Here is a 25349-nt window from a genome sequence, read left to right on the forward strand (position 1 = left end):
GAAATTGGTGTTCCTGATTTCCACCCATAGAACACTTTGGGGGAGAATCACACAATGAGTGCCCATTTGCGAAAGAAACACAGATAAATACAGTCAACAACCAACTCTCTGGTATAGCAGCACTGTTATGCTTTATCTCTGACTGATGAAGGAAGAGGAGAGGAAATGAAGCAAGGGAAGGAGGGGGAGGAGAGCCCATCCTGCTGTGGCTGCTGCCCAAAGGCTGAGGCGGGGATTAGTCATATGCTGTCCTCCTGATGCTGCTGACGTGGTGCCAGGGACGAAATTCGCATCCCTGAGGAAATGATGATAGGCAAAGCCGGACTGATTGGATGGTGGGAATCAGGCTTGCCTCTGCTTGAGAGGAGCTGGCCAGAGAGGGAAGCTGGAGGCAGGTTTGGGAGCAAAAATGAGTCTGATGCAAAGGTAGAGTACTGCTTCTGAGCTAGCTGCCTGTAGTGCCTTCTCCTGCCTGCTTTACCAGCCCTTTTCTCTCCCTTTCTGTGTGAAAAGGCTGAGTTGCTTCAGCACAGCTCCTTTCCTGCCTCCTACTTAGCTGTCTCTTTCATGGGCACATAGCTCTTCCTCAGCAAGAGAATTGCCTTCAAAACTGCTCCTGGAGAAGATGGGCATGGCTAAGAGAGCCAGAGGGGGCAAAGCAGGAGCCTCCGTGTGCCTGGCATGGGTCTTCTTCTCCCTGGCTGTGGCCTCCCTCCCTCCAGGAGTGAATGGCCGAGAAGGCAGCGCAGACTGGACTCAGGAAAAGGTAGGTCATGGGTCTTTTTTTTGCCTCCTTCCTGGCTTGCTTTGGTTTCTCCTCACTGGGTAATGGGTTCTTGTGGGATAAGGGAGGCGATCTGCACATAAACATTAATAGGGCAGGAAGGCGTACAAGGAAGGAAATTGGAGTGGGGTGGGAAGAGGTCACAGATCTCTCAGTCATGGGTTGAAGGAAAAGAAGGAATGAAAGTAGCATATGGGTTGTTGTAGGTTTTTCGGGCTGTATGGCTATGTTCTAGAAGCATTCTCTCCTGATGTTTTGCCTGCATTTATGGTCACAACCTCAACCTCTGAGGATGCCTGCCATAGATGCAGGCAAAACGTCAGGAGACAGTGCTTCTAGAACACAGCTGTACAACCCAAAAAACCTACAACAACCCATTGATTCCAGTCATGAAAGCCTTCAACAATACAAAGTAGCATTTCTCCTTCCTTTATTAGCAAAGCATGCTCATAATAAGTCGACATGAGTGTGCATTTTTATGATGATATGATGGTGCATGGGAAGGGTCCTATGTTTTCTACATTGCTATTTGATCTCTTATCAGTTGTGGAATGACTGCCCAGAAGGAATGTTGCATTTCTAAAAATAGGTGCTCTTGTTGACTTACAGTGCATATTGGTTTTTTTAAGTGATGAGGAAGGATGATGTACAAATAAATGCCCGCTACTCAGCCCAGTTACCTCAGCATGAAGCATCGGATTCCTGAGGAAGGAAAACACATATGAAATGAAGACAGGTAGTGAATTGAAAGGGCTTGCAGGTCCATAATGTAGCCACCTTGTTGAAGATAAGATCTGGGTCTAGTCAATGCATGGATGGGAAACAACTGAAAGATCCCCCTTCCCCCCATGTATCAACTGTAAATCCTTGAATTATATAGTGCAGTGCTTCTCAACCTGGGGTGTGGGACCCCTGGAGGGGGGGTTGCAACAGGGTGTCAGAGGGGTTGCCAAAGACCATCAGAAAATACAGTATTTTCTGTTGGTCATGGGGGTTCTGTGTGGGAAGTTTGACCCAATTCAATTGTTGGTAGGGTTCAGAATGCTCTTTGATTGTAGGTGAACTATAAATCCCAGCAACTACAACTCCCAAATGTCAAGGTCTGTTTTCCCCAAACTCCACCAGTGTTCTCATTTGGGCATATTGAGTATTTGTACCAAGTTTGGTCCAGATCCATCACTGTTTGAATCCAAAGTGCTCTCTGGATGTAGGTGAACTACAACTCCAAAACTCAAAGTCAATGCCCACCAAACCCTTCCAGTATTTTCTATTGGTCATGGGAGTTCTGTGTGCCAAGTTTGACTCAATTCAATTGTTTGTGGAGTTCAGAATGCTCTTTGATTGTAGGTAAACTCTCAATCCCAGCAACTACAGCTCCCATGGGACAAAATCAATCCCCTCCCCCAACCCCACCAGTATTCAAATTTGGGTGTATTGGGTATTTGTGCCAAAATTGGTCCAGTGAATGAAAATACATCCTGAATATCAGATATTTACATTACGATTCATAACAGCAACAAAATGACAGTTATGAAGTAGCAACGAAAATAATTTTATGGTTGGGGGTCACCATAACATGAGGAAGTGTATTAAGGGGGCATGGCATTAGGAAGGTTGAGAACCACTGGCATAGTGGAAGAAGGTAGGCTACAGATTCAGAATAAAATAAAAATAAATAGAGGGGTTTACAATAAAGATTTCAGGTTTACAGAGGATCCTTGGTATCTCCTGGGTTTGGTTCCAGAATAACCATCTAATTCCATGGTCAAGTCCCATTATATGGTGTAGTGAAACAGTGCCCCTTTAAAATGGCCAAAACAATGTTTGCTTTGAGGAGTTTAAAAATATTTTAAAGTCATGAATGATTGAAACTTTGGGTGCAGACTCTGTGAATAAAGTGGGCCAACTGTATGGATTTAGTAATTGTGATTAACTAACTCCCAATGGGTTCAGTGGGGCAAAAGGGCCCATAATCTTCAAACAGTAGTGGTTTTAGGAAGAAGATGGACATTTAGTCATTCTGATTCAAAACTTGCAGCTCCTGTGTGTAACACATCTGCCTTGAAGAGGCCTCTGGTACAGCCTCCAGAGGGAGATGGAAGACGTCAATCTTCAAGCTCAAGTGGAAATCTGCTTACATAACATTAGATGTAACACTTAAATGTTGACAAATTATTTAGTATTCTTCATCTACACTGGTGGGAGGAATCACACAGCCTTTTGAATCACAAGAACCGGTTTCCTCTAGCACAGGTATGGATAAACCCAGGCCCAGGGGACAGATGTGGCCCCTTGGGCTCTTTTCCCAGGCCCTTGTTTATTTTATATTATGATATTTCATGTATTTTATTTTGATGTCATTATTTGCTTGTTTGTATTTTATTTTGCTATATTGTAATTTTGGGCTTGGCCTCGTGTTAGCCACCTTGAGTCCCCTTTGGGGAGATGGTGGCAGGGTATCAATAAAGATTATTATTATTATTATTATTATTATTATTATCATCATCATCATCATCATTATCATCATCATTATTATTATTTCTTCCCTTTTGTCTTTCCTTCCTTCTCTCCTCTCACCCTTCTTTCCTTCCAACCTTCTCTTTCTCCTCCCTTCCTTCTCTTTTTCCTTCCTCTTTTCCTCCTGGGGGATGTTTAGCTGGGAGAAGAGAAGGTAGAGAGGGGACATGAGAACCATGTTTCAAGATTTGAAAGGCTGTCCCGTTGAGGAGGAGGAAGGGGGAAACTGATGTTCCACTGCTCTAGAGACCAGGGCACAAGGGAGCAATGGTTTCAAATAGCAGGGAAAGAGATTCCACTAAAAAGATTAGGAAGAACTTCCTGAGAGTAAGAGCTGTTGGAGAGTGGCCTAGGCTGCCTCAGAGTGTGGTGGGTCTCCTTCTCTTACATGGCAGGGGTTTGGACTGGATGACCCTTGGGGATCTCTTCCAGCTCTAGGATTCTAAGATTATGTATCAGGAATAGGCAATGCAGGATCTAATGCATACACTTTTTCTCTCCCATCCACCATTTCATCCTGACCAAGGCTAACCCTTTTGGGATCCAAATGTTTCCTGTCTTTCCTTCACTTTATTCCTCCGAAAGAAAAGAGGAAGGGGAGGGAAACCTACCCACCCAGCCCGCACACCCAGCTCGGGCCCAGCATGCGGCCCCCCAGTTAGAAAGTTTGCCCATGCCTGCTCTAGCAGGTAGAGAACCAAAATGGTCAATATGTGTTCAAATTCACCCATTCTGTCCACAAACCTATGAAGTGACTTTGGCCACTGGCTACCTCTGTATCTCCCTCAGCATAATCTCTCCCCCCCCCCCCCCTTTATGAAGGCAAATGGGGAGAACTTTGACCTGCATTTGTTGAAGGACTTATGGAATAAAAATCAAAATAACATTCTTATTTGTCTAAAATATCGCTCTGCTGCGATAACCTGAAAGTCTTCAGTGTGACCAGGCCTGTAGCGAGGGGGGGGGGGGGGTTAGGGGTTCAACCCCCCCCCGAAATGTTTCAGATTTTTTTAAAAAACCCAGTTTACTCATGAATTTTAACTGGTTAACCAAATCCCCATGCTAAGTCTATGAGATGCAAAAAATTAAGAGTCCCTCCAGAACTGCAAGCACTACCTCAAGCAAATATTTATTTATTTATTTATTTATTATTCGAATTTATATGCTGCCACTCCCCTGGGGCTCGGAGCGGCATGCAAGAACAGGCTAAAATCGAACACAATTTAAAAACAATTTAAAACAATTTAAAAACAGCAATATCAGAGATCAAAGTCCCGTGGAAACAGATATGTCTTACATGCCCTGTGGAAAGCTGAGAAGTCCAGCAAGGCACGGATTTCAGGTGGCAGAGTATTCCAGAGAATAAATTGTCAGTATTTAAGGCCTTGCATGGTCTGGGGCCGATGTATGTCTGTTTCCACGGGACTTTGATCTCTGATATTGCTGTTTTTAAATTGTTTTAAATTGTTTTTAAATTGTGTTCGATTTTAGCCTGTTTTTGTAAGCCGCTCCGAGCCCCAGGGGAGTGGCAGCATATAAGCTTGAATAATAAATAAATAAATAAATAAATATTTGCTTGAGATAGTGCTTGCAGTTCTGGAGGGACTCTTAATTTTTTGCATCTCATAGACTTAGCATGGGGATTTGGTTAACCAATTAAAATTCATGACTAAACTGGGTTTTTTAAAAAAATCTGAAACATTTCGGGGGGGGGGGGGGGTTGAACCCCTAAAAAAAAACCCCTCGCTACAGGCCTGAAGTTGGGTGTGTGTGTGTTGAATGCTCTCATTAAGGAGGCCAGACTTGGTGGAGGTGGTTGACAGGGGCGGAGCTGCAGGCTATGGAAGGCTGCTCTGCCCCCTGCTGTGCTCTTTGCTTCAGCATGAGCTAGGAGGCAGGTTTCAACCCCCCCCCTGTGAAATTTTCAAACCCCCCCCCCACCGAAAATTTCAACCCCTCCCGAAAAATTTTTCTGGCTACGGCCCTGAGTGTGACTCATGAAGCCTCAAATAAAATCTGGTATGCAATCATGAGGATTTCTAAAAGAAAGTTGCTGGGTTTTTTATTTTTGTTTTTGTTTTTGTTTTTTTAGGCTAGTGGTACAGGAGAAAAGTTGCAATAAAAATCAGAATTTTGTGCAGAACTCAGTAAAGATAAGAATGCCATCCTAAGAGTCTCATAGAATCATAGAGTTGGAAGAAACCTCGTGGACCATCCAGTCCGACCCCCTGCAGAGAAGCAGGAAAATCACATTCAAAGCACACCTGACAGATGGTCATCCAGCCTCTGCTTAAAAGCCTCCAAAAAGGATCCTCTACAACACTCCGGGGCAGAGAGTTCCACTGCTGAACAGTTCTCACAGTCAGAAAGTTCTTCCTAATGTTCAGGTGGAATCATCTTTCCTGTAGTTTGAAGCCATTGTTCAGCATCCTAGTCTCCAAGGGCAGCAGAAAACAAGCTTGCTCCCTCCTCCCTATGACTTCCCTGCACATATTTGTACATGGCCCTCATCATGTCTCTTCCCAGCCTTCTCTCCTGAAGGCTAAACATTCCCAGCTATTTAAGCCGTTTCTCTTAGGGCTTGTTCTCCAGACGCTTGGATCATTTTAGTCACCCTCCTCTGGACACATTCCAGCTTGTCAACATGTGGTGCCCAGAATTGGACACAGTGTTTCGCATGTGGTCTGACAAGGCAGAATAGAGGGGTAGCATGACTTCCCTGGATCTAGACACTATACTTCATAATTGCACTTGATTATGTAACTAGCCGAAAATTAGCTAGAAACAATATGTTGTCAAATAGTTTCAATAACAACAACATGTTGCTGTTGTTGTTGTCAAATAGTTGGAGCAGACACATTGGTCTTAACTTCAGACTGTCAAGGTTATTATGCTTTCCAAGGTAAAGTATCAGAAGCCAGGGCAATGTGGGAATAAAGCCAACTTTCCTCTTTTGTTATCATCCCTTTTTCGCCTTGGAGCCCCTTGTCATTGAATAACTCATTTAAAAATTAGACTAAATCCCAGAGAGGGTTGACAGCCCCAATGGCATTGAAGCCACCAGCTGCCAAGGGTCATGGTCTTCTGTAATACTCTCTACGATGCATTAGATGCTGAACAAATCAGAAACAAGACTAGATGTTTTATAAGAAACCTTTCAGATCTGGCCTGAGATTTTTCACCTTGAGCTATGAAGGCCTTGCTATTAATGGGCAACAATTGTCAGCCAAGAGTGGGCTCATTAACTGCTTGAGCAAAGACTGAGCTGTCTCATTAACACTCACTACAAAGTGTTGCGGGAAGGTTGTTGAACTGTAGACTGTGAGATCATAGAAAATATTTCATTACATCGTATGGCTATCAATCTTCCTAATGCCATGACCCCTTAACACAGTTCCTCATGTTGTGGTGACCCCCAACCATAACATTCTTTTCATTGCTACTTCATAACTGTCATTTTGCTACTGTTATGAATCGTAATGTAAATATATGATATGCAGGATGTATGTTCATTCACTGGACCAAACTTGGCACAAATACCCAATACACCCAAATTTGAATACTGGTGGGGTTGGGGGGGGGGGTTGCTTTTGTCATTTGGGAATTGTAGGTGCTGGGATTTATAGTTCACCTACAATCAAAGAGCCTTCTGAACTCCACCAATGATGGAATTGGACCAAACTTGGCACACAGAATTCCCATGGCCAACAGAAAAAACTGGAAGGGTTTGGTGGGCATTGACCTTGAGTTTTGGAGTTGTAGTTCACCTACATACAGACTCAAACAGTGATGGATCTGGACCAAACTTGGCACGAATACTCAATATGCCCAAATGCGAACATTGGTGGTGTTTGGGGAAAATAGACCTTGACATTTGGGTGTTGTAGTTGCTGGAAATTACAGTTCAGAGCATTCTGAATCCAACCAATAATATAATTGGGCCAAACTTCCCACACAGAACCTCCATGACCAACAGAAAATACTGTGTTTTCTGATTGTCTTTGGCAATCCCTCTGACACCCCCTTGAGACGCCCCCCCCCCCGACCCCCAGGTTGAGAAACACTGATCTAAAGATTAGGAAAAACTTCCCAATGTTTGGCAATAGAATATGCTGCCTCAGAGTCTCCTTCTCCCAAGCTCCTTAACCAGAGGGTCGATGGCCATCTCTTTGGAGTGTGTTCCTGCATGGCAGAATGGGGTTGAACTTCATGGCCCTTGTGATTTCTTCCAATTCCATGATCAACAGAAAATACTGTTTTCTGATGGTCTTCAGCGACCCCTCTGACACCCTGTCGCAACCCCCCCAGGGCTCCCAACCCCCAGGTTGAGAAATGCTGTACTGTAGTCTTTGTGATATTATAAAGACAATGGAATCAAGAACCAAAGATATCAGGACTTCTGGGTCCAGTAAATCTCTTTGAATACAATGAGTATTTTTAGCTAAATGATTTATCTGGCCACCAAAATAGATTTCAAGAGGCATGCAGATGTATTGTGTCAGTTGTGTCTTTTGGCCTCAAGTTAATTATTTCTCCTGTTGACATTCAATCCCACTGACCCAAGGTTTAGTTCATTCTGGTTTGTTCTGTGGCAAGCCCCATATTTACTTATTACAGAGTCATTGCCCATGTCTCAAAATAGACCTCTTTCCCTTTTAGGGGGTTGGGGAAGGATTTCTACTAGGACACCCTAATTGAATTTTGCGTGATTTTTCCCCCCTCCCAAATCACACCAAAAATACCCCAAATCACCTAAGAACATGCTGGCTTTGCCTCCATAATGCCTCCATCACCCTTGAAAGTTGAGTGGAAATCAGAATGAAAACTGTAAGTGATATCAAGTAATTTGCTGTTCCAGAAAACCCACATCCATACGGCCCACTAAGGTTGCAGCTGCCCATTCTAGATTTATCCAAAAATATTATACATTTCATAATTGTGGGAGTTCTGTGGTCAAATGTCAAGTTGAACACAGTGCCACATTATATGGGACAAAGCCAACCATGTAGGGGGAGGGGGGAAGCCTGCCCGCCTGCCCGCCTGCCCGCCTGTCTGTTTTCACAGGCTCATCTTTCTAAAGAAAACATTGGTGCTTCCTGGAACTCCAGGGAAATATAAAATGCTGCATTGCTTCCTTAAAGAACAATCACTGTTTCTATTTGTGAAACTCGCAGCTGGTCAAGCTTTATATGCAGGGTTGCTCCTGCCATTGAATTAATAGAAGCATATGGGTTGTTGGTAGGTTTTTCGGGCTGTGTGGCCATGTTCTAGAAGCATTCTCTCCTGACATTTCGCCTGCATCTATGTTCCTTGATGCGTGTTTGGAACATGAAAGGCACTGCAGACTACTTCAAGCAGAGAAGTCAGCCATAGCAGAGCACCTGATGAACCAACCTGGACATAGCATATTATCTGAGAACACAGAAATGCTGGACCACTCGAACAACTATCACACCAGGCTCCACAGGAATGCCATTGAAATCCACAAGCATGTGGACAATTTCAACAGAAAGGAGGAAACCATGAAAATGAACCAAATCTGGCTACCAGTACTAAAAAAAATTATAACAGTAAATAAAGAACAAAACTCAAACACAGGGGAACTCCAGACAAGTAACAAACAGGAACAGCTAATCACCTCTCAACAAAGGATTCTCCAGGCAGGAACAAGCCACACCTAAAAACTGTCAAGCCATCAAATACTAATCAAGGTGGCCAATTGAAACATTCACACCTACCTCCAATAGACAAGGGTTCTTTGTCCCACCCTGGCCTTTCCACAGATTTATAAACCCAATTTTCCTAGCTTCCTACAGACCTCACAACCTCTGAGGAGGCCTGCCATGGATGCAAGCAAAACTTCAGGAGAGAATGCTTCTGAAACATGGCCATACAGCCTGAAAAACCTACAGCAACCCAGTGATTCCGACCATGAAAGCCTTCAACAATACAATACACATGTTTCAGGAAGAGGCTGCTGGAGGGACAGGGAACAGGAAGACATGGAAAGATAGACAGGTCTCACTTGGTCTGCCCTGTGACACTTTTAGTCTTGATCCAGAAAGAAAATGGTACAAATAAATGATAATAATTAATGAATTGTCAAGGGCTTTCATGGCTGGAATCACTGGGTTGTTGTAGGTTTTTCAGGCTATCTGGACATGCTCTAGAAGCATTCTCTCCTGATGTTTCACCTGCACCTATGGCAAGCATCCTTAGAGGTTGTGAAAATTATAATTTAGACATAATGCTAAGCACGCTAAAAATAAAGTTCCCCAAGTATGCCATTTTCTTCCATTATTAACCATTTCCAATGCTTTTGCTAATAGAAAGGCGGATAGATATTATTCTTATATACAGTAGACATCCATATCTATGGGGAATACATTTCTGGATATATGAAAAAGTTGGTGACAGGAGATTCTATTGAAATTAATGACTTCTGGTTTAAGAATACCATAGAATAACACAGGAGGACCAAGAAAATGCCTAGAGAAGACAGATTTTATTGAATATGGATAAATAAAAACACAGATACTGTTACTATCAGTACAAGGGTCGTACCATGTGTGAAAGGTATCCTTCATTATTTAGGCCTATACCATTTAATTATCTCAACTAGAATAAACTCACTGAAGGAATTAGGTGTGTATACGTCTTGGTTTATCATTCAGTAACAGATTTGTTTTGCCTACTCTGCGTGATGTTAACAATCGGATAATTCATGACAGCCAAATGTCTCACAGTAGCTTATTGTCACAATCTCTCCTTTGATCCCACCCGCAGTACTCCCACCGGCCAACCATTTTAAACGTGACACGCATTGAACAAGTTGCTTTGCATACAGATGTCAATCGAATGTGGCAGAATGATCTGCATCCAATTCTGATTGAGAGGTACCCAGGATCACCAGGGAGTTATGCAGTACGCCAGGTGAGGCAAAACAGATTGAAAATGCTGTCTGTACTGATATTTAGCCATACTCTTATTAAGCTTTTCTTCTCTGTCTCTTTCCCAGTTTTTTTTTCCTCAGCAACTGTCTTCTGAACTGATTCCTACACACTGGTTCTAGGTTAGTTCTTCTACACTGTGGAATATGGCATTCAATTTTTCCTCAGCAACTGTGATGATTGCAGAACCTTCTTAGCAATTAAATTCACTCACAAGAAAATCTTGAAAATTTATTTAATGCTAAGTTATAATAAAACTTATCTATAGGTTACTACTATACAGAAAAGTTACAAATGAAGAAAAGTCAGGCAAGTTCTCAGTTCAACCCCCCCCCCCAAAAAGGCCCCACCCCCCTCAACTTCTAAAATTTTCTCTGTCCAGCATCCAGGTCTTTCTGTCTGAGTTGGTTCATCTTATCAGGCTTTTCCCATGCAGGTCCCCAGATGTTTTCACTTTGTTTTCATTCCTCAGCCTTGGCTGTGAACTCATGGCATGGAGGTATTCTGGTGTCTTGAACATACCAAATGGGAGTCCATGATGGCAACTGTCTTCTGAACTGATTCATACACACTGGTTCTTGTAAGTTCTTCTACACTGTGGAATGAGCACCTCCATCAGACTTCAGGCATATACACTTGTCTACATCCATAGCGTTGTAAAGACCCTTCCACTGAGTGAGTCACTGGAGACCCTTCTCTCTTATGACAGACTCAAACCTATTAACACTTTAATTATGTCATGTAATAGTGTTGGGTATTAAGATGCAGGCTTGTTCTCTGCAGACTCTGAGAATAAAACTAAGTCTAATGGTTTCCAGTTTGATTGAATATTAGGACCTCATCACACTTACCAAATAGAGAGTCCTAGGACACTTCCAGCCTTTTTTCGGAGACGGAGCCCCGTGCCTGCCATCACACGATGTTGTGTGACTTCTGGTGCAGACACATTGTCCGAATGCCCAACCACCGTCTCCGAACTTAAGAATGGGAAACAGAATGTCGGTGGGCAGGAAAGGAGATTCAAAGATGGGCTCAAACCCAAGCTTAAAAACTGTGGCATAGACACCAAGAACTGGGAAGCCATGGCCCTTGAGTGCTCTAGCTGGAGGTCAACTGTGACCAGCAGTGTTGTAGAATTTGAAGAGGCATGAATGGAGGGCGAAAGAGAGAAACGCGTCAAGAGGAAGGCACATCAAGCCAACCCCGACCGGGACACCTTCCACCTGGAAACCAATGCCCTCACTGCAGGAGAACATGCAGATCAAGAATAGGGCTCCACAGTCACCTACATACCCACCACCAAGACATATCACTTGGAGGACCATCATCCTCGGACTATGAGGGATCGCCTAAGTAAGTAAGCAGGCCCTGCCACCAACTGGGGTGGAAGCGTCCTTGGATGATTCCCTCCAAATACGGGAGCCTTCCTGTGTTGTGCTAGCTCCAATGGAGCCAGCACACTTCTGCCCAGTTTGACGCATTATACTGGAGCTGAAGTAACTTCACTAAATTAAGTGGTTGTGGATGCTTCAGCCATGATGGAACTTTGGCATTGGAAAAATAGAGTTCTTGTGTTGTAAAAATTGGAAATGATCAATTAAAAATATCTCTCTCTCTCTCTCTCTCTCTCTCACACACACACACACACACACACACAAACAGACTGATTGAAAATAAATTGTGTTTACACTTCCTCCCCAACACTTCTTGACACCCTCTAAAGGAAAAAAAAACGCCATAACTCCCAGTACTTTGGCTATTATCTAATGACCCAACAAAAGTTTATGAAATGGAGCTGGGAGTACACCCTGATCAATAATGTCTTAACAGGAGCCACTAGCAATAGATAGATTACATGAGAAAAAAATGGTAATATAGCCATAAAATAGTAATTGGACACTTTATTTAATAGGACACTTTCTAACTCATTATGCTAATACCTGACAGTTTGGAAAGGCGATAAAGCAACAGTGAGCACACTTAGTACAGCTGGAATGGAAGGATGGGTACATTTACTCTAGAGTTAATGAAGCACTAAAGGAGACAGACTGTTTCACAAAACATCAGTTGCACTGAAGTAGTTTGTCTCCTTAGAGATTCACTGGCAGATTGCCTAAGTAAAGAGAGGAACAGTGACATCGCAGGTGCAGCAATCCCTGGGCATGTTCTGACAAGGATCTGTACCGACATGAGAAAAAGAACATCATCTTAAACTTGATGGACAGATTATTAAGCCATTCATTGTTAGTTTCAAGGTAAATTGATAAACTCTTACCAGAATGTCTCTTTTACACGAGAATGTTAATATTAAAATAGCCTTTTGGCCCATTAGGCATAGAAAAAGCTAATTTGGATGTGTATGTCTGGAATCAGTCCCTACGGAAAAGAGTCAATCCATTATATGAAATAATCATTTTTTTCATAGATTAATGTTTCTTTGCTATATGGTTGTTACATTCCTATTCAATAGGAATTGATATTCATAAATTGGCTCTCCTAGCTTCAGAAATTTTCCTGCCTCAGGCACTGTTATTGGCGCCCTCCCATTGGCTGAGGCTCGTCGAACTCCCGCCTGTACAGGTAGCCCCATGCTGATGTCATGCCAGCTCAGCCAATCACGTGAAGCCGGGTCCAGCTGGGGGCGGCAGGAATTTTTAACCTGAAAGTGTATAAAAATGCATGTTTTACTGTGTTATGTATCTTAGCTTATTTTTAGCGGGCTACTGCAAGCTGACATCACTTCAGCTGACTTTAATGAAATCCTCAGTGACTCCTCTCCAACTTGGTGAGCATTATTTTATTGGATTGGGTTTCCTTACGTTCGCCAAGGACATGGATCCACAGGTTGGCTGAGCACCAGGGCCACTCGCCGCTTAACGGACTTGGCTCTTGGTCTCAGGTTCTGGCTATCCGCAGCATGGATCTCACTATCTGTGGCTGCTCCAAATTGCTCCATTTCAACATCTCCTCTAGTCCTTTGATTTAGTATGACTTTCCTGGGGTTTCAGTTCTAGGAATGCACAGATTGACAAACTGGCAGGTCTTTCTCCATTGCCAATGGCAAAGCCACACGTAGTATGTCTAATTTCATGCTCATGAGCGCTTAAGACTGGTACTCCACTCCCCCGCCCCAATTTGATTACATTTGTATCAATCTTCTGAAAACAAATACTAGCCTTTAGATACATCCCACTTAATTTCTACAGAGGTTTTTTTTATGGGCAAGCATCAGCATGTTACATGAAGCCCTAAGAGACCTTGAACTAATGGCATTATCGTGTGCCACAGAGATCATTTCTGAGTCGGAGGAGGCGCATTGCTAAGGAACCATCCAGAGGTCTGCCCTTGGTGAGAAGCAATTAAATGTCACTAAGTGATAACAGCTGAGGCCCCTGAACCTGGTGACTGTTTCCTAAATATTCTTTAGCTATCCAACTGGATTTGTAAACAGATTCAAAATTCCACTACTTCAGAAAAAGTGAATTAAAAATGAATAAAATATGAGCTCTTCTTTATGACTTTAGCCCAGGCATGGGTAAACTTCAGCCCTCCAGGTGTTTTGGACTTCAACTCCCACAATCCTTAACAGCCTATCGGCCATTAGGCATTATGGGAGTTGAAGTCCAAAACACCCGGAGGGCCGAAGTTTGCCCATTACTGCTTTAGCCTCATCCACAAAGATGTGTTCCCAGTTGACTCATCTCTTGTTCCCACTTTCCCAAATCTTTGAAGAGTTACTTTTGGACATATCCATGTTTTCCGATTGGGAGATTGTGAGAATCATAATCCGAAATAGTCATGCTTCCAGCTAATGGGGCAGAACTTTCAAAATGATGCTCTATGCTTACACAGCATCGCCTTCCTTTAAAAAGCCATACTCTTATTAAGCTTTTAAATTAATATTAATGATATTGTTAGTGCCAAATAAAAATACTAGTTATTATAATATGAATATGAATGAAATGAATTCAGCCACTTATTTAATAAAGTTTAATATTATAGAAGGATTTCATACAGGTTCACCCTCTTGCTCAGTAATCTTCCTCACTAGCAGAGATACATTTATAGAACAGAGAAGGGCAAGTGTAATTGTTCTTGTATATATTTTTATCCCATCTTTTTCTCAATTTGGGATTCAAGCTGGCTTATCTATATTTTAAAAATGTAATGTTTGTTTGTGGGATTAACATAACTCAAAAACCACTGGGCGAATTGACACCAAAATTGAACACAAGACACCTATCAGGCCAACGAGTGACCATCACTTATAAAAACACTGAAAAACACAGCAGAAGAGACTTAAAAAGCCAAAAATTAAAAAATACATTACAAAGCATGCAAAAAACCACATATATATATGCAAACACACATATACACAAATATATACACACATATACATACACAAAGCACATACGTTTATACAGACTGGGCCACATCAACACATGGCAGGGGACGGCTAGTAACAAATAAAAAAAACATATTTTAAAAATCCACAAGATGCCAAAGTTAAAACAAGATTAACAGTTAAAACAAGATTAACAGTCAACACACACAGATTTTACCCTATACATCTTCCAAGTTCTGGAATGTTTTCCCTTTGGAATTGTGACTAATCTCTACTTGAGATATTAAGATATATCTTTTATATCGGCTGTGTAAAATTGTCATTAAATATTTTAAGCATTGCTCTTATTTTACTTGGGGCCTAAATCTAATTGCAAGTCTCAGATTTTCCATTGAACAGTTGATTCAACTGGATGCAGGCCTGTTTTTTATGACATGATGATGATGCTGTTGCTTCTAGTGTATACTGTATTGTATGGTTTCAAAGGGCAGTACAGAAATTCCTCAAACAATCTGAACGTTATTTTTCCAGTGTTTATCTTTTTTATTTTCTTCCAGTGTTGAAATGTCAGTTAAGCTCTTTTAAGGAAGTTCTCTACTTCTTGCAAAATTGGCTAGGAAATGGGTAGCTGAGCTTCTTACTCTGATCAATGTCTGTCTACATTTCAGCATATCAAGCACCGCTTGCAAGGACTGCGGTCTGGCTGGGTTGTCGAAGAGGACACATTTCAGAGCCACACTCCCTATGGCTACCGTACCTTTTCAAACATAATCAGCACCCTCAATCCTTCTGCCAAACGCCATTTGGTGCTTGCTTGCCATCACGATTCAAAATATTTCCCACCTCAATTGGATGGTGAAGTCTTTGTGGGAGCCACTGATTCAGCCGTTCCTTGTGCCATGTTGCTAGAACTGGCCCGCGCTCTGGACACTCAGCTTCATTCACTGAAGGTATTTGGCTTGAGTTGTCTCCTCTCCCGTTGTCCTTTCTGAATTAGGTATAACCCTCCCTTTGTGGCCTCATCTTCTGCTTTATTTTTTCCTTCCATAGCAGGCCAACCTGAGTGCCAGGGCAGATCTCTCCTTGAAGCTCATTTTCTTTGATGGTGAAGAAGCCTTTGTTCGCTGGACCCCTTCTGATTCATTGTATGGCTCACGGTCGTTGGCCCAGAAAATGGCAGCTACCCCACATCCACCGGATTCCACAAATACAAATGAGATCCAGGGCATTGTAAGTGATAACTTTATGATGCCTGAAGGAAGGCATGGATCTAGATATCAGCCTCTTGCTGATTTGTTATTGGCTAAGCTGTAAATGCTTTGAACTACTACAGAAACCTGGTGGCTTCTAAACCTATCTACACTTGGCTTTGGTCCCAAAAGGAGCTATCTGGGGTGCTGAATGGGGGGTCAGCATCTTGATAATGTGGACTGGAATCCAAAAAGCGTTATGTTAGGAATCTCCTTTTCTCAGTCTCAGCCTAAGACAGCTATCCCCTTGAGTACTACTTCAGTGCAGCCTGTGATTAAAGACCTCTGTTGTTATTTTTTAAATTTTTAATGTCTAAATTATGTGAATATATATCAGTTTGGATTGGCACACATACACAATGAGGTACTCATAGGTTGTGAGAGACCTCAACAATCTTGATTTTTATTTAAAAATGCACACCAGGATTTAAAACATTATCGTGGATGGGTTTTTTTTGGGGGGGGGGGGTTCATGTCAGGAGCGACTTGAGAAACTGCAAGTTGCTTCTGGTGTGAGAGAATTGGCCATCTGCAAGGATGTTGCCCAGGAAATGCCTGGATGTATTTTGAGGGAGCTCATCCATGCTCTCTCCAGATTCTAACCTGCAACCTGTGAGTCTTCAGTCCTGCCAGCACAAGGGTTTAACCCACCATGCCACCGAGGGCTCCTTAACATGGATATTTAAAAGAGGGAGGAAAAAATTCTGTTTATTGCTCTGGAGGTTTGATAACCCTTTAAACTCCACATTGTGGTTGCATTTTATCTATCTAGCACGCCTCCTCCAACAAACCTGATTTACCATGAGAACGACAAAATTCACATGCTGGTTCAAGAGGGGGGTGGGAAACCTCTATTACTCTGGAGACATGTTGCCTTTTTGAACTCCATTGTGACAGAAATTGTATTTTTTTTAAATAATTACAAATTACAGAGGATGAGACATATGGCCTCTAGTGCACAGCCAGGTTGCTGTTATAGAAGCCCAAGGGTTTGTGCTTATTTATAGCTACTATCATGAGTCTAGCTGTCTTGTTTTGAGCATCATATGTTAAAAGCTTATGGTGCAAATAGAGGAGAAGCCATGATACTATTTTTTGAAGAGTAACATGTCATAATATACTATAATAAACAAAACAATTCTAGTAAAAGTAGGATGCACTGAATACATTTCTGACACTAAAAAAGACAATTCACATAATCTATGAATATTTTAGATAGTCATTTCATTATATCTTTATGTATATGTGCCTTCAAGAAGCATGTCAACATTGTCCCCGGTGGTACAATGGGTTAAACCCTTGTGCCGGCAGGACTGAAGACCAGCATGTTGGAAATTCAAATCCGGGGAGAGTGCAGATGAGCTCCCTCTGTCAGCTCCAGCTCCCCATGAGGAGGCATGAGAGAAGCCTCCCACAAGGATGGTAAAATATCAAAACATCCGGGCGTCCCCGGGCAATGTCCTTGCAGATGGCCAATTCTCTAACACCCAAAGCAACTTGCAGATTCTCAAGTTGTTCCTGACACACACACACACACACACACACACACAAAGTCCACTTATTGTGACCTCATGCATTTAATAAGGTTTTCATGGGTAAGGAATACTCAGAGATGGTTTTGCATTTTTCTTCCTCTGAAATATGCCCTATGGATACTTTTTGCTGTTCTCCCCTCCAAACACTGACTTTGCTTGGGTGCAAATATGAGACAGGATCTGTTGACTTTAGGATATTTAGCACAGAGCTCTTAAAGTGACATTTTAACAGTCTTATCTCTTTACCAATTTCTTGTAGGACCTTTTTGTGTTACTGGATTTAATTGGTGCTCGGAACCCAATTTTTCCCATTTACTTCCTCAACACAGCTCGATGGTTTGCCCGACTTGAGGCAATTGGTAAGGCCAGTTTCTGCAAAGCATAACCAATTTGAAAAATCAAATTGCTAGTTTCATGTAGCACAGACTCTGACCTCTTGTTGTGAATGTAAGGGTAATTCTTAAATAACACACTCTCAACATGTTATTTCACATCTCTGAGCGTGCCACCCCTATCATCTCCTTAGGTGGAAAAATCTTAAAGAAACTTCTGTCTGAATACAACATTCAATCTTAACATTTTATTTAAGCAGATTATGATAGTTCTTTATTTTCACACTATATCAGAGTTTCGAAATAAAGACCTATGCAACTATTACTCAAACAGTGGGATGCTAGAAGCAGCCAAGTAAATTCAACACTGAACATTCACCTTTTAACACAAATCAGTATCATATTATAGCAACTGGGACTCCACTCATAAGACCACTTCAGTGTATGAAATTGTGAGGAAAACCTATTTCATCATCAAAACAGTGTTTTAATCAAACTCTGTAATGTTTAAACATTATTTGGGGGTTATTTTTAAACCCATTGCAGAACGAAAGCTTCATGATTTGGGTTTGCTGAGAAATTACCCTGCTGAAAGGCACTATTTCCGAAGTGACTTGAGAAGACATCCTGTTGAAGATGACCATGCTCCATTTCTAAGAAGAGGTAAAAACATTTAAATTACAACCCATCCCCACCCCCACCCCTCACCCCCCCCCCCCCCCCATTGGTACACAAAGATGTATGGTGCTTATACAGGGTTCCCGCACTGCTTCGCAGTTCGCTTTTAGTGGATTCGCTGTTTTACAGGTCTTTGAAAATATTAATAAAAAATATATATAACATAAAATATTTACATCCAGTGGAGGCCAGGAACCCTGGAAGTGCAACGACCTGAGGCGCAGCAGGGAAGGCCTGCCTCCCTGGCCTCCACAGATGCCAGAAGTGCGGTGGCCTGAGGTACGGCAGGTGCTGCTGCCTGCGTGGCTCTGGAGGCTCTGTGGAGGCCAGGGAGGCAGGCAGGTGATCTTGGGATGTGCCAGGAGGCAGGTAAGGAAGCACTGGTAAGAAAATAATATATAAAATAACGTATAAATATTAAAATTAATATGGTGTCCCTATTTCATGGATTTTCATTTATTGTGGGTGGTCCTGGAATGGAACCCCCGCAGTAAGTGAGGGAACACTGTATTGCAATGTGTACCAATGGGTTGCTATGAGTTTTCCGGGCTGTATGGCCATGTTCCAGAAGCAGTCTCTCCTGACATTTCACCCACATCTATGGCAGCCATCCTCAGTGGTTATGAAGTCTGTTGGAACCTAGGCAAGTGTGTAGCAAGTTGGGAACAAAGGTAACTTTCAACCACGCATCTTGATTTGTGACATATGAATAGGAATCAAACAACCTTCCAGGTGCTAAATTGTGATATCAGCAACTCATATTGATATATCTGAAGATGAGGAGTGCTGGGAATTGAAATGCAACAGTATCTAGAAGACCACAAGTCCCATCTCTTATTTACAACATCTGAACAAAATCCATGCTTGTAAGCAACTTGATACATATTAGTTAGTGAAGATTGTATATGAACCATTTCATATGATTGTCTTGATTTTGCAGCAACCTTCTTTGGATAGATTATGAGGCTAAAACTACGACAAGTTATTGCCAGTTGTATAGGCAGCCAACAAACTAGTAGGGGTGGATTGCTCCTCCTATCATCTAAGAATGACTACAGCATTCATGATGAGTACAGTGCTTAATTTTGTTTAACCCAAAGCAATCCATGTGGAAAGTAGGTTGTGTAGGTTCCACATCCTAAAAAGAAGCCTTTCGTTCTGAGTGCCACCAATAATAATAATAATAATAATAATAATAATAATAATAGACTTTATTTATACCCCGCCACCATCTCCCCTGTGGGGACTCGGAGCGGCTTACATGGGCCAAGCCCGAACAACATATTACAGCAATAAAATCAAAACATAAACAACAAATAACAACATCATCAAAATTACATTTAAAAAAGACATGTTATGGTAATATGGTAAAGCGTTGTAAACAAGTCATCCATGTAACATGGAACTGTAGAAGAAAATGGCAGCCATAGGATATAACATTCAGCTGCCCAACATCAGACTCCCAATGCTGAAGACTTAACATGCCACTCTTACATATATAAATGGCCATGGTGGCTAGGGTGGTGTTGGTGGTGGTTCTGGGAATGGCATCCAAAAACATATATGCAGAACTTGGAAAAATTACACACATATATACTGAAATACCATAAGCTCCATAAGTGTAATCATTTCATCTTTTGTTCTCTCTCCATATTAGGAGTTCCTATCCTCCACTTGATACCATCTCCTTTCCCAAGAGTGTGGCATACTATGCAGGACACAGAAGAGCACCTTGACAAGCCCACTGTTGACAATCTCAACAAAATTCTGCAAGTGTTTGTGCTGGAATATCTCCACCTGTGATAGCAAGTTTTAGTAGCCACTCACCTGCTCCTCTGTTTAAAAATGTTACCATCAGTACCTCCTTGTATATTTCTAAAAATACACTTGTGGATGCTATAGGAATACAGGATCCTGCCTTATATCAAGTCAGATCTTTTGTCCATTTCCTGTACTAGTATTCACACTGGCTGGCAGCTCCTTTCCAGTTTCAATGAGGAGTCTTGCCATGCTCAAATTTGAGCCTTGGGTCTTGTGTGCAAAACAAATGCTCAACCAATGTGCATGAAAGAGAAGTTAGTCCCTTGGGCTTTAATATAGATCAGGCATGGGCAAACTTCAGCCCTCCAGGTGTTTTGGACTTCTACCCCAATTCGTAACAGACTACCGGCTGTTAGGCATTGTGGGAGTTGAAGTCCAAAACACCCAGAGGGTTGGCGTTTGCCCATGCCTGGTACAGATGGTTGTATATTTCCTCTTCTGATGACAACCAAGGAGAGATGTAAGCCCTCTGTAGCAACTGGAATGAATGCAAGCACATTTATATTAACTCTTTAGTAAAAAGGAAAATAAATTTAGTAGGAAGAAAATGTAAAGCACAGTCAATTATCTTTAATTGCAGAAACAGTGCAGGAGCAATTATGAATCTCAACCAGTAGGGACCCACTGAATCATCAGAAACTTAGTGAGTCAATATTTATGTAAATTCCCTTGATTCAATAGATTACTGTATTGAGGACCGTCAATCAGATTTAGTTTTAGTTTGGGCATGCTAAATTCTTGGATTTCACTATCATACGCTATGATATTCAATATTTCATAATGGTGACCACAAATTCTAAAGAACCAAGTGCCATTTTCTTAAAAATCCAGGGATGAAAATGTTGAACATCTTTGGTGTTGCAGCATCACTGGTGAAGACAGGTGGTTTAGAGAAACCCACCCTTGTGATTAATTTCCTGTAATAGTCTATTATCCATTTGAGTCCTAACAGTGTGCAGTTCCAAAGGATATTTTCATTGCCTGGGTTTTTTTTTTTAATCGTGTCAGAAGTGACTTGCAAGTAGCTTCTGGTGAGACAGAATTGGCTGTCTGCAGAGACATTGCCTAGGGGAAGTCTGGATGTGTTACCATCCTGTGGGAGGCTTCTCTTATGTCCCCGCATGAGAAGCTGGAGTTGACAGATGGGAGCTCACCCCAGCTTGCGGATTCAAACTGCTGACCTTCTGGTCAGCAGTTCAGCTGGCACAAGGGTTTAGCCCATTGTGGCAATGTGGCTCCTTCATTGCCTGTGACACAGCAAGATAGCAAAAATGAAATAAATTATCTACCAGGCTTCAACAATGAACAAAGCAAAAAAACTATCAGCCCCAAATTAAATTATAATATTAAACCTCCCTGGATTAAAATACTATATACTGAGAAGACATTTCAGATAAGAGTGCAATCACTTTAGGCAATTTTGCAACAATGCGTTGTAAACTTAAAGGTGAATCAAAGACAAGCAAATCCATCAACCAGAGAATATATAAACTCGCTCTGACTTTTAAAACACTCATATTTTAAGGCTGTTTTCTGCATTCTTTAACATCCATATTCTAAATTCATGCAATATTGTCTTGCTAATTTCATACAATCTCAGAAGCTTACACTAAGGAATGGCTTGCATGCCATAGCTACGAGTAGACAATCTGTGACCATGGAAATGTTTTATGGATTGCAGCTCCCATATGATGGTAAAGGTTGATGGGAAGTTGCATTTCAATATTTGAAGGGTCACATATCACCCACATCTGCCATGAATTATATATGTCCTTTTAGATGTTTATAACACTGTCTTTTATAGTATGTGATATGTGTACAGATACACCCACACAACAGAGGTGGGTCTTTAATATACCCTTTAATATATTCTCAGATAGGAGGGTAGGTTTTTTTAAAGGCAAACATTTTGGGGTTTTTTGACATCAATTGTGTGTTGCCATGGTTAGTCTTCCTGATTGGCATTAACCTCCTATGTTTTAAGTAGGTGGTATCAGATTTGCAAAACTGGCTATTCTAGACCTCAGAGTTCCTTTGGCTTGAGCAATGCTAAGATTATCCAGAAAGCTATTGGTCCATTTAGTCCAGAACTGACTCTTAACAGCATTCTCAATTCCTTCTGATAAAAATGTCTCAATGAGAGGTCAAAATGGAACAGGGACGTTAACCTGGCAGTGAATTATAGCTCTGACTTAAAACTGAAGGCTGTTATTATTATTATTTATTTATTTATATTCCATCCTTCTCACCCCAAAGGGGACTCAGGGCGGATCACAGAATACATACACGGCAAACATTCAATGCCGTTAGACATACAGGACAGACAGAAAGGCAAAGGTATGTGTTGGCTTCGGCATCCTGGAGGTTATGCTTGATTCTGGCCCTAGGGGGTGCTGTCGCTCCATCCTCTATGATGACAAGTCTTAAGTAGTGCTTAATTTCTCTACTCACAGCGGTTTTTGAACTGCTTAGATAGACAGTAAGCTAGGCTGAAGGTTGGGTGCTCACCTCGACCCAGGCTTGAACTGCTGACCTTTAGTTTGGGAAAGATCTATTGCTGATGATGATTAACCAGCTGTGCTAAAGCCTGGCCCTGTGTTGGGTACACAACTCAGTACATTCCAATAAAAAAACAAATTTCTTGCCAGTTCAAATGTCAATAGTTTAGTGAACTGAGTGGATTCCAAACATTTGTAGCGAAAGCATTAACCAAACCCCTTAAAATGGAATGACAAGGGAATGCAGCCTGCATCAATATTCAGTATCCACAGATTCTACCATCCACAGATTGAAAATATTTTTTTAAAAGCCAAATAACAAATCTTGATTTTTTTCATTTTATATAAAGGATATTTTATTATGCCTTTATATATAATGAGTAGCTATATATTTTGGTACTCATACAGGGTCCTAGAACTCAACCCCGGCAAATACCAAGAGGCCACTATACTCGATTTTGTTCCTGTCTAAATTGAATTAAAATACACGAATCATTCAATATAAAGATGAAAGTGCGACCTAAAAGGTAATAAAGAAGGCATGTAAGGAGAAATTTGCTTTTACTTTTTGTGTGTGTAAAATATCTTCAAATGCAATTTATCAGGGAAGGAACAACACATTATGAAGAACCATTTAGAAACTCTTCTGCATCAGGATAAATTTAAGTATAACAGCAGGAATGTGCAAAATACCGCTTTCTGGATTGGTTGTTAGAGAAAAGCAGAAAGACTGCAGTAAGATCTTATAAGTTTTCTTTCCTTTCCTCGAAATTATTGGACTACAAGGCACAATTACAAAACAAAAGAATTATTTATAAGACAAAAATAATCTCTTACAGTAATTTATTATCATCATAAATTTGGTTCATAAATCTCATTCCTTACTAAATGATGAAAATGCAACTGCCTGTTTTTAATCTTTCAAAGCAGAGTACCATTCTTTGTGTTTACATTTGGCTAGGCAGGTATCTTGTGACTTTCACTGCACAATAAAACCATGGCTTGTTCCTGGAACCCATTTCTCCTTGAATTTAATGTTCTTTTATACTTCTTGGAAGAATTAAGATAGCTCAATACAGTGGTTCTTAACCTGTGGGTCCCCAGGTATTTTGGTCTACAAGTCCCAGCAATCCCAGCCAGATTACCAGCTCTTATGATTTCTGGGAGTTGAGGGCCAAAACATCTGGGGAACCACAGGTTGAGAATTACTGGCTTAATAGGATACATTAAAGTTCTGTACAGTGGATAGAATACAAGGAAAAAGAAGAAATGCATATTGTATTTTAGATATTATTCTATGTCCAATATTCCAACTATTACCACCCTTCTACTAAACAAGTAATTGCTCACCAAACTCCTCATACTGAATGGGAAGAGATACTTCACTGAGCTCTTGAGGGTCTAAGAAAGGAGCCATATTGCTGAAGGATCAAGGAGAACTTACATTAGCTCTTGCTCCAACTACCTGCTAGTGACAGCACACTGTATCCAGTTACTACTGAACTAAGATGTCCCATCCTGGAAACAGATGGACAACCACAACAACCTCTATTTGTCATATACTGAATGGTAGATCTGTCCAATAAGGCTATGTAGAAATGTGTGCGTACCTGTCTATGTAGGAAAGATCCTGAAATTCCTCCCCACAGCCCTGCTTTTCTTGACTGAGACCTTTTTGAAGCACAACGGGAAGATGTGTTGTCAAAGGCTTTCATGGCCAGAATCACCGAGTTAGAATCATAGAATTGGAAGAGGGCCATCCAGTCCAAACCCCTGCCAAGAAGCAGGACAATTGCATTCAAAGCAGTCTAATTTTCTTTATATTTTCCTAGGTTTGTTCCCACTAGGCATTTCAAAAGAGAGAAGAAAATATGTGTTTGCTATATGTCCCTAATCTTTATCCTCTACTTATCCACGGGTCAAAGCAAAATGTGTAATTTTGTTCCCAATACCTGCTTTCAAGTTACATGTTAAATTATAGATGGAGGTGGTCTTTGAAACAACCGGATCTCAAGTCATTTTGGCTTTAAAAGCAACTGTGTTCTGATGTTAAAGTTATTGTTTCCACAAATGTCAGGAGACTAGTAGGATGATCAAAGTTTTGGTTGTTCATACCTATGCTCTCCCACTGTACACTTCACACAGGGTTGACAATAGCTTAAAAGCAGCACTCTAGGTGGTATTTTATTTCCCAGAATACCATCAAAAAGATAGAATAAACACTAATCTGCAATAGTTACAACCACAAAATAGCTGACAAACTCTTGTATGTTATTATTTCAGATATTTGTACCCTGCCTTTCTCAATCCTTCCGGGGGGAGGGGGGGGGGCTCCTTGAACGTCAAACAGACTTCCAACAGTATCCCCTGGACCTCCAAGAGACCTAGTTTTATGAAAACATCTTTTTAAAAAATGGTTGTTTGATTACATCAGAGGCACCAATATTATAGAAAAAGGATCAAGAAATTTTCGTTCACAGAGAATTCTTTCATTGATAGAATCATAGAGTTGGAAGAGACCTCATGGGCCACCCAATCCAACTGCCTGCCAAGAAGCAGGAAAATTGCATTCAAAGCACCCCTCCAGAAGGCCATCCAGCCTCTGTTTAAAAGCCTCCAAAGGAGCCTCCACCACACTC

The 25349-nt window shown here is 41.4% G+C and overlaps 1 protein-coding gene across 1 annotated transcript; it reads left to right on the plus strand.

Moving 5' to 3' along the window:
* The first annotated feature begins 429 nt into the window (after positions 1-429).
* QPCT (glutaminyl-peptide cyclotransferase) lies at positions 430-23724 on the plus strand. The gene is made up of 7 exons (XM_060753961.2): positions 430-766; positions 10088-10234; positions 15265-15546; positions 15647-15826; positions 17641-17740; positions 18260-18376; positions 20049-23724. The coding sequence occupies exons 1-7, from the start codon at positions 626-628 to the stop codon at positions 20192-20194; spliced, it is 1113 nt and encodes a 370-aa protein (XP_060609944.2). The 5' UTR covers positions 430-625; the 3' UTR covers positions 20195-23724.
* The last annotated feature ends 1625 nt before the right edge of the window (positions 23725-25349 follow it).

This window comes from Anolis sagrei, chromosome 1 (genome assembly GCF_037176765.1).
Source record: "Anolis sagrei isolate rAnoSag1 chromosome 1, rAnoSag1.mat, whole genome shotgun sequence".
In the NCBI taxonomy this organism is placed as follows: domain Eukaryota; kingdom Metazoa; phylum Chordata; class Lepidosauria; order Squamata; family Dactyloidae; genus Anolis; species Anolis sagrei.

Bases quoted from the DNA above. Each gene is read 5' to 3' on its own strand.
- QPCT (XM_060753961.2), top strand. From the start codon at position 626: ATGGGCATGGCTAAGAGAGCCAGAGGGGGCAAAGCAGGAGCCTCCGTG. The intron at 10,235-15,264 runs GTGAGGCAAAAC...TCTACATTTCAG, and splicing joins GGAGTTATGCAGTACGCCAG to CATATCAAGCACCGCTTGCA. The intron at 17,741-18,259 runs GTAAGGCCAGTT...AACCCATTGCAG, and splicing joins TGCCCGACTTGAGGCAATTG to AACGAAAGCTTCATGATTTG.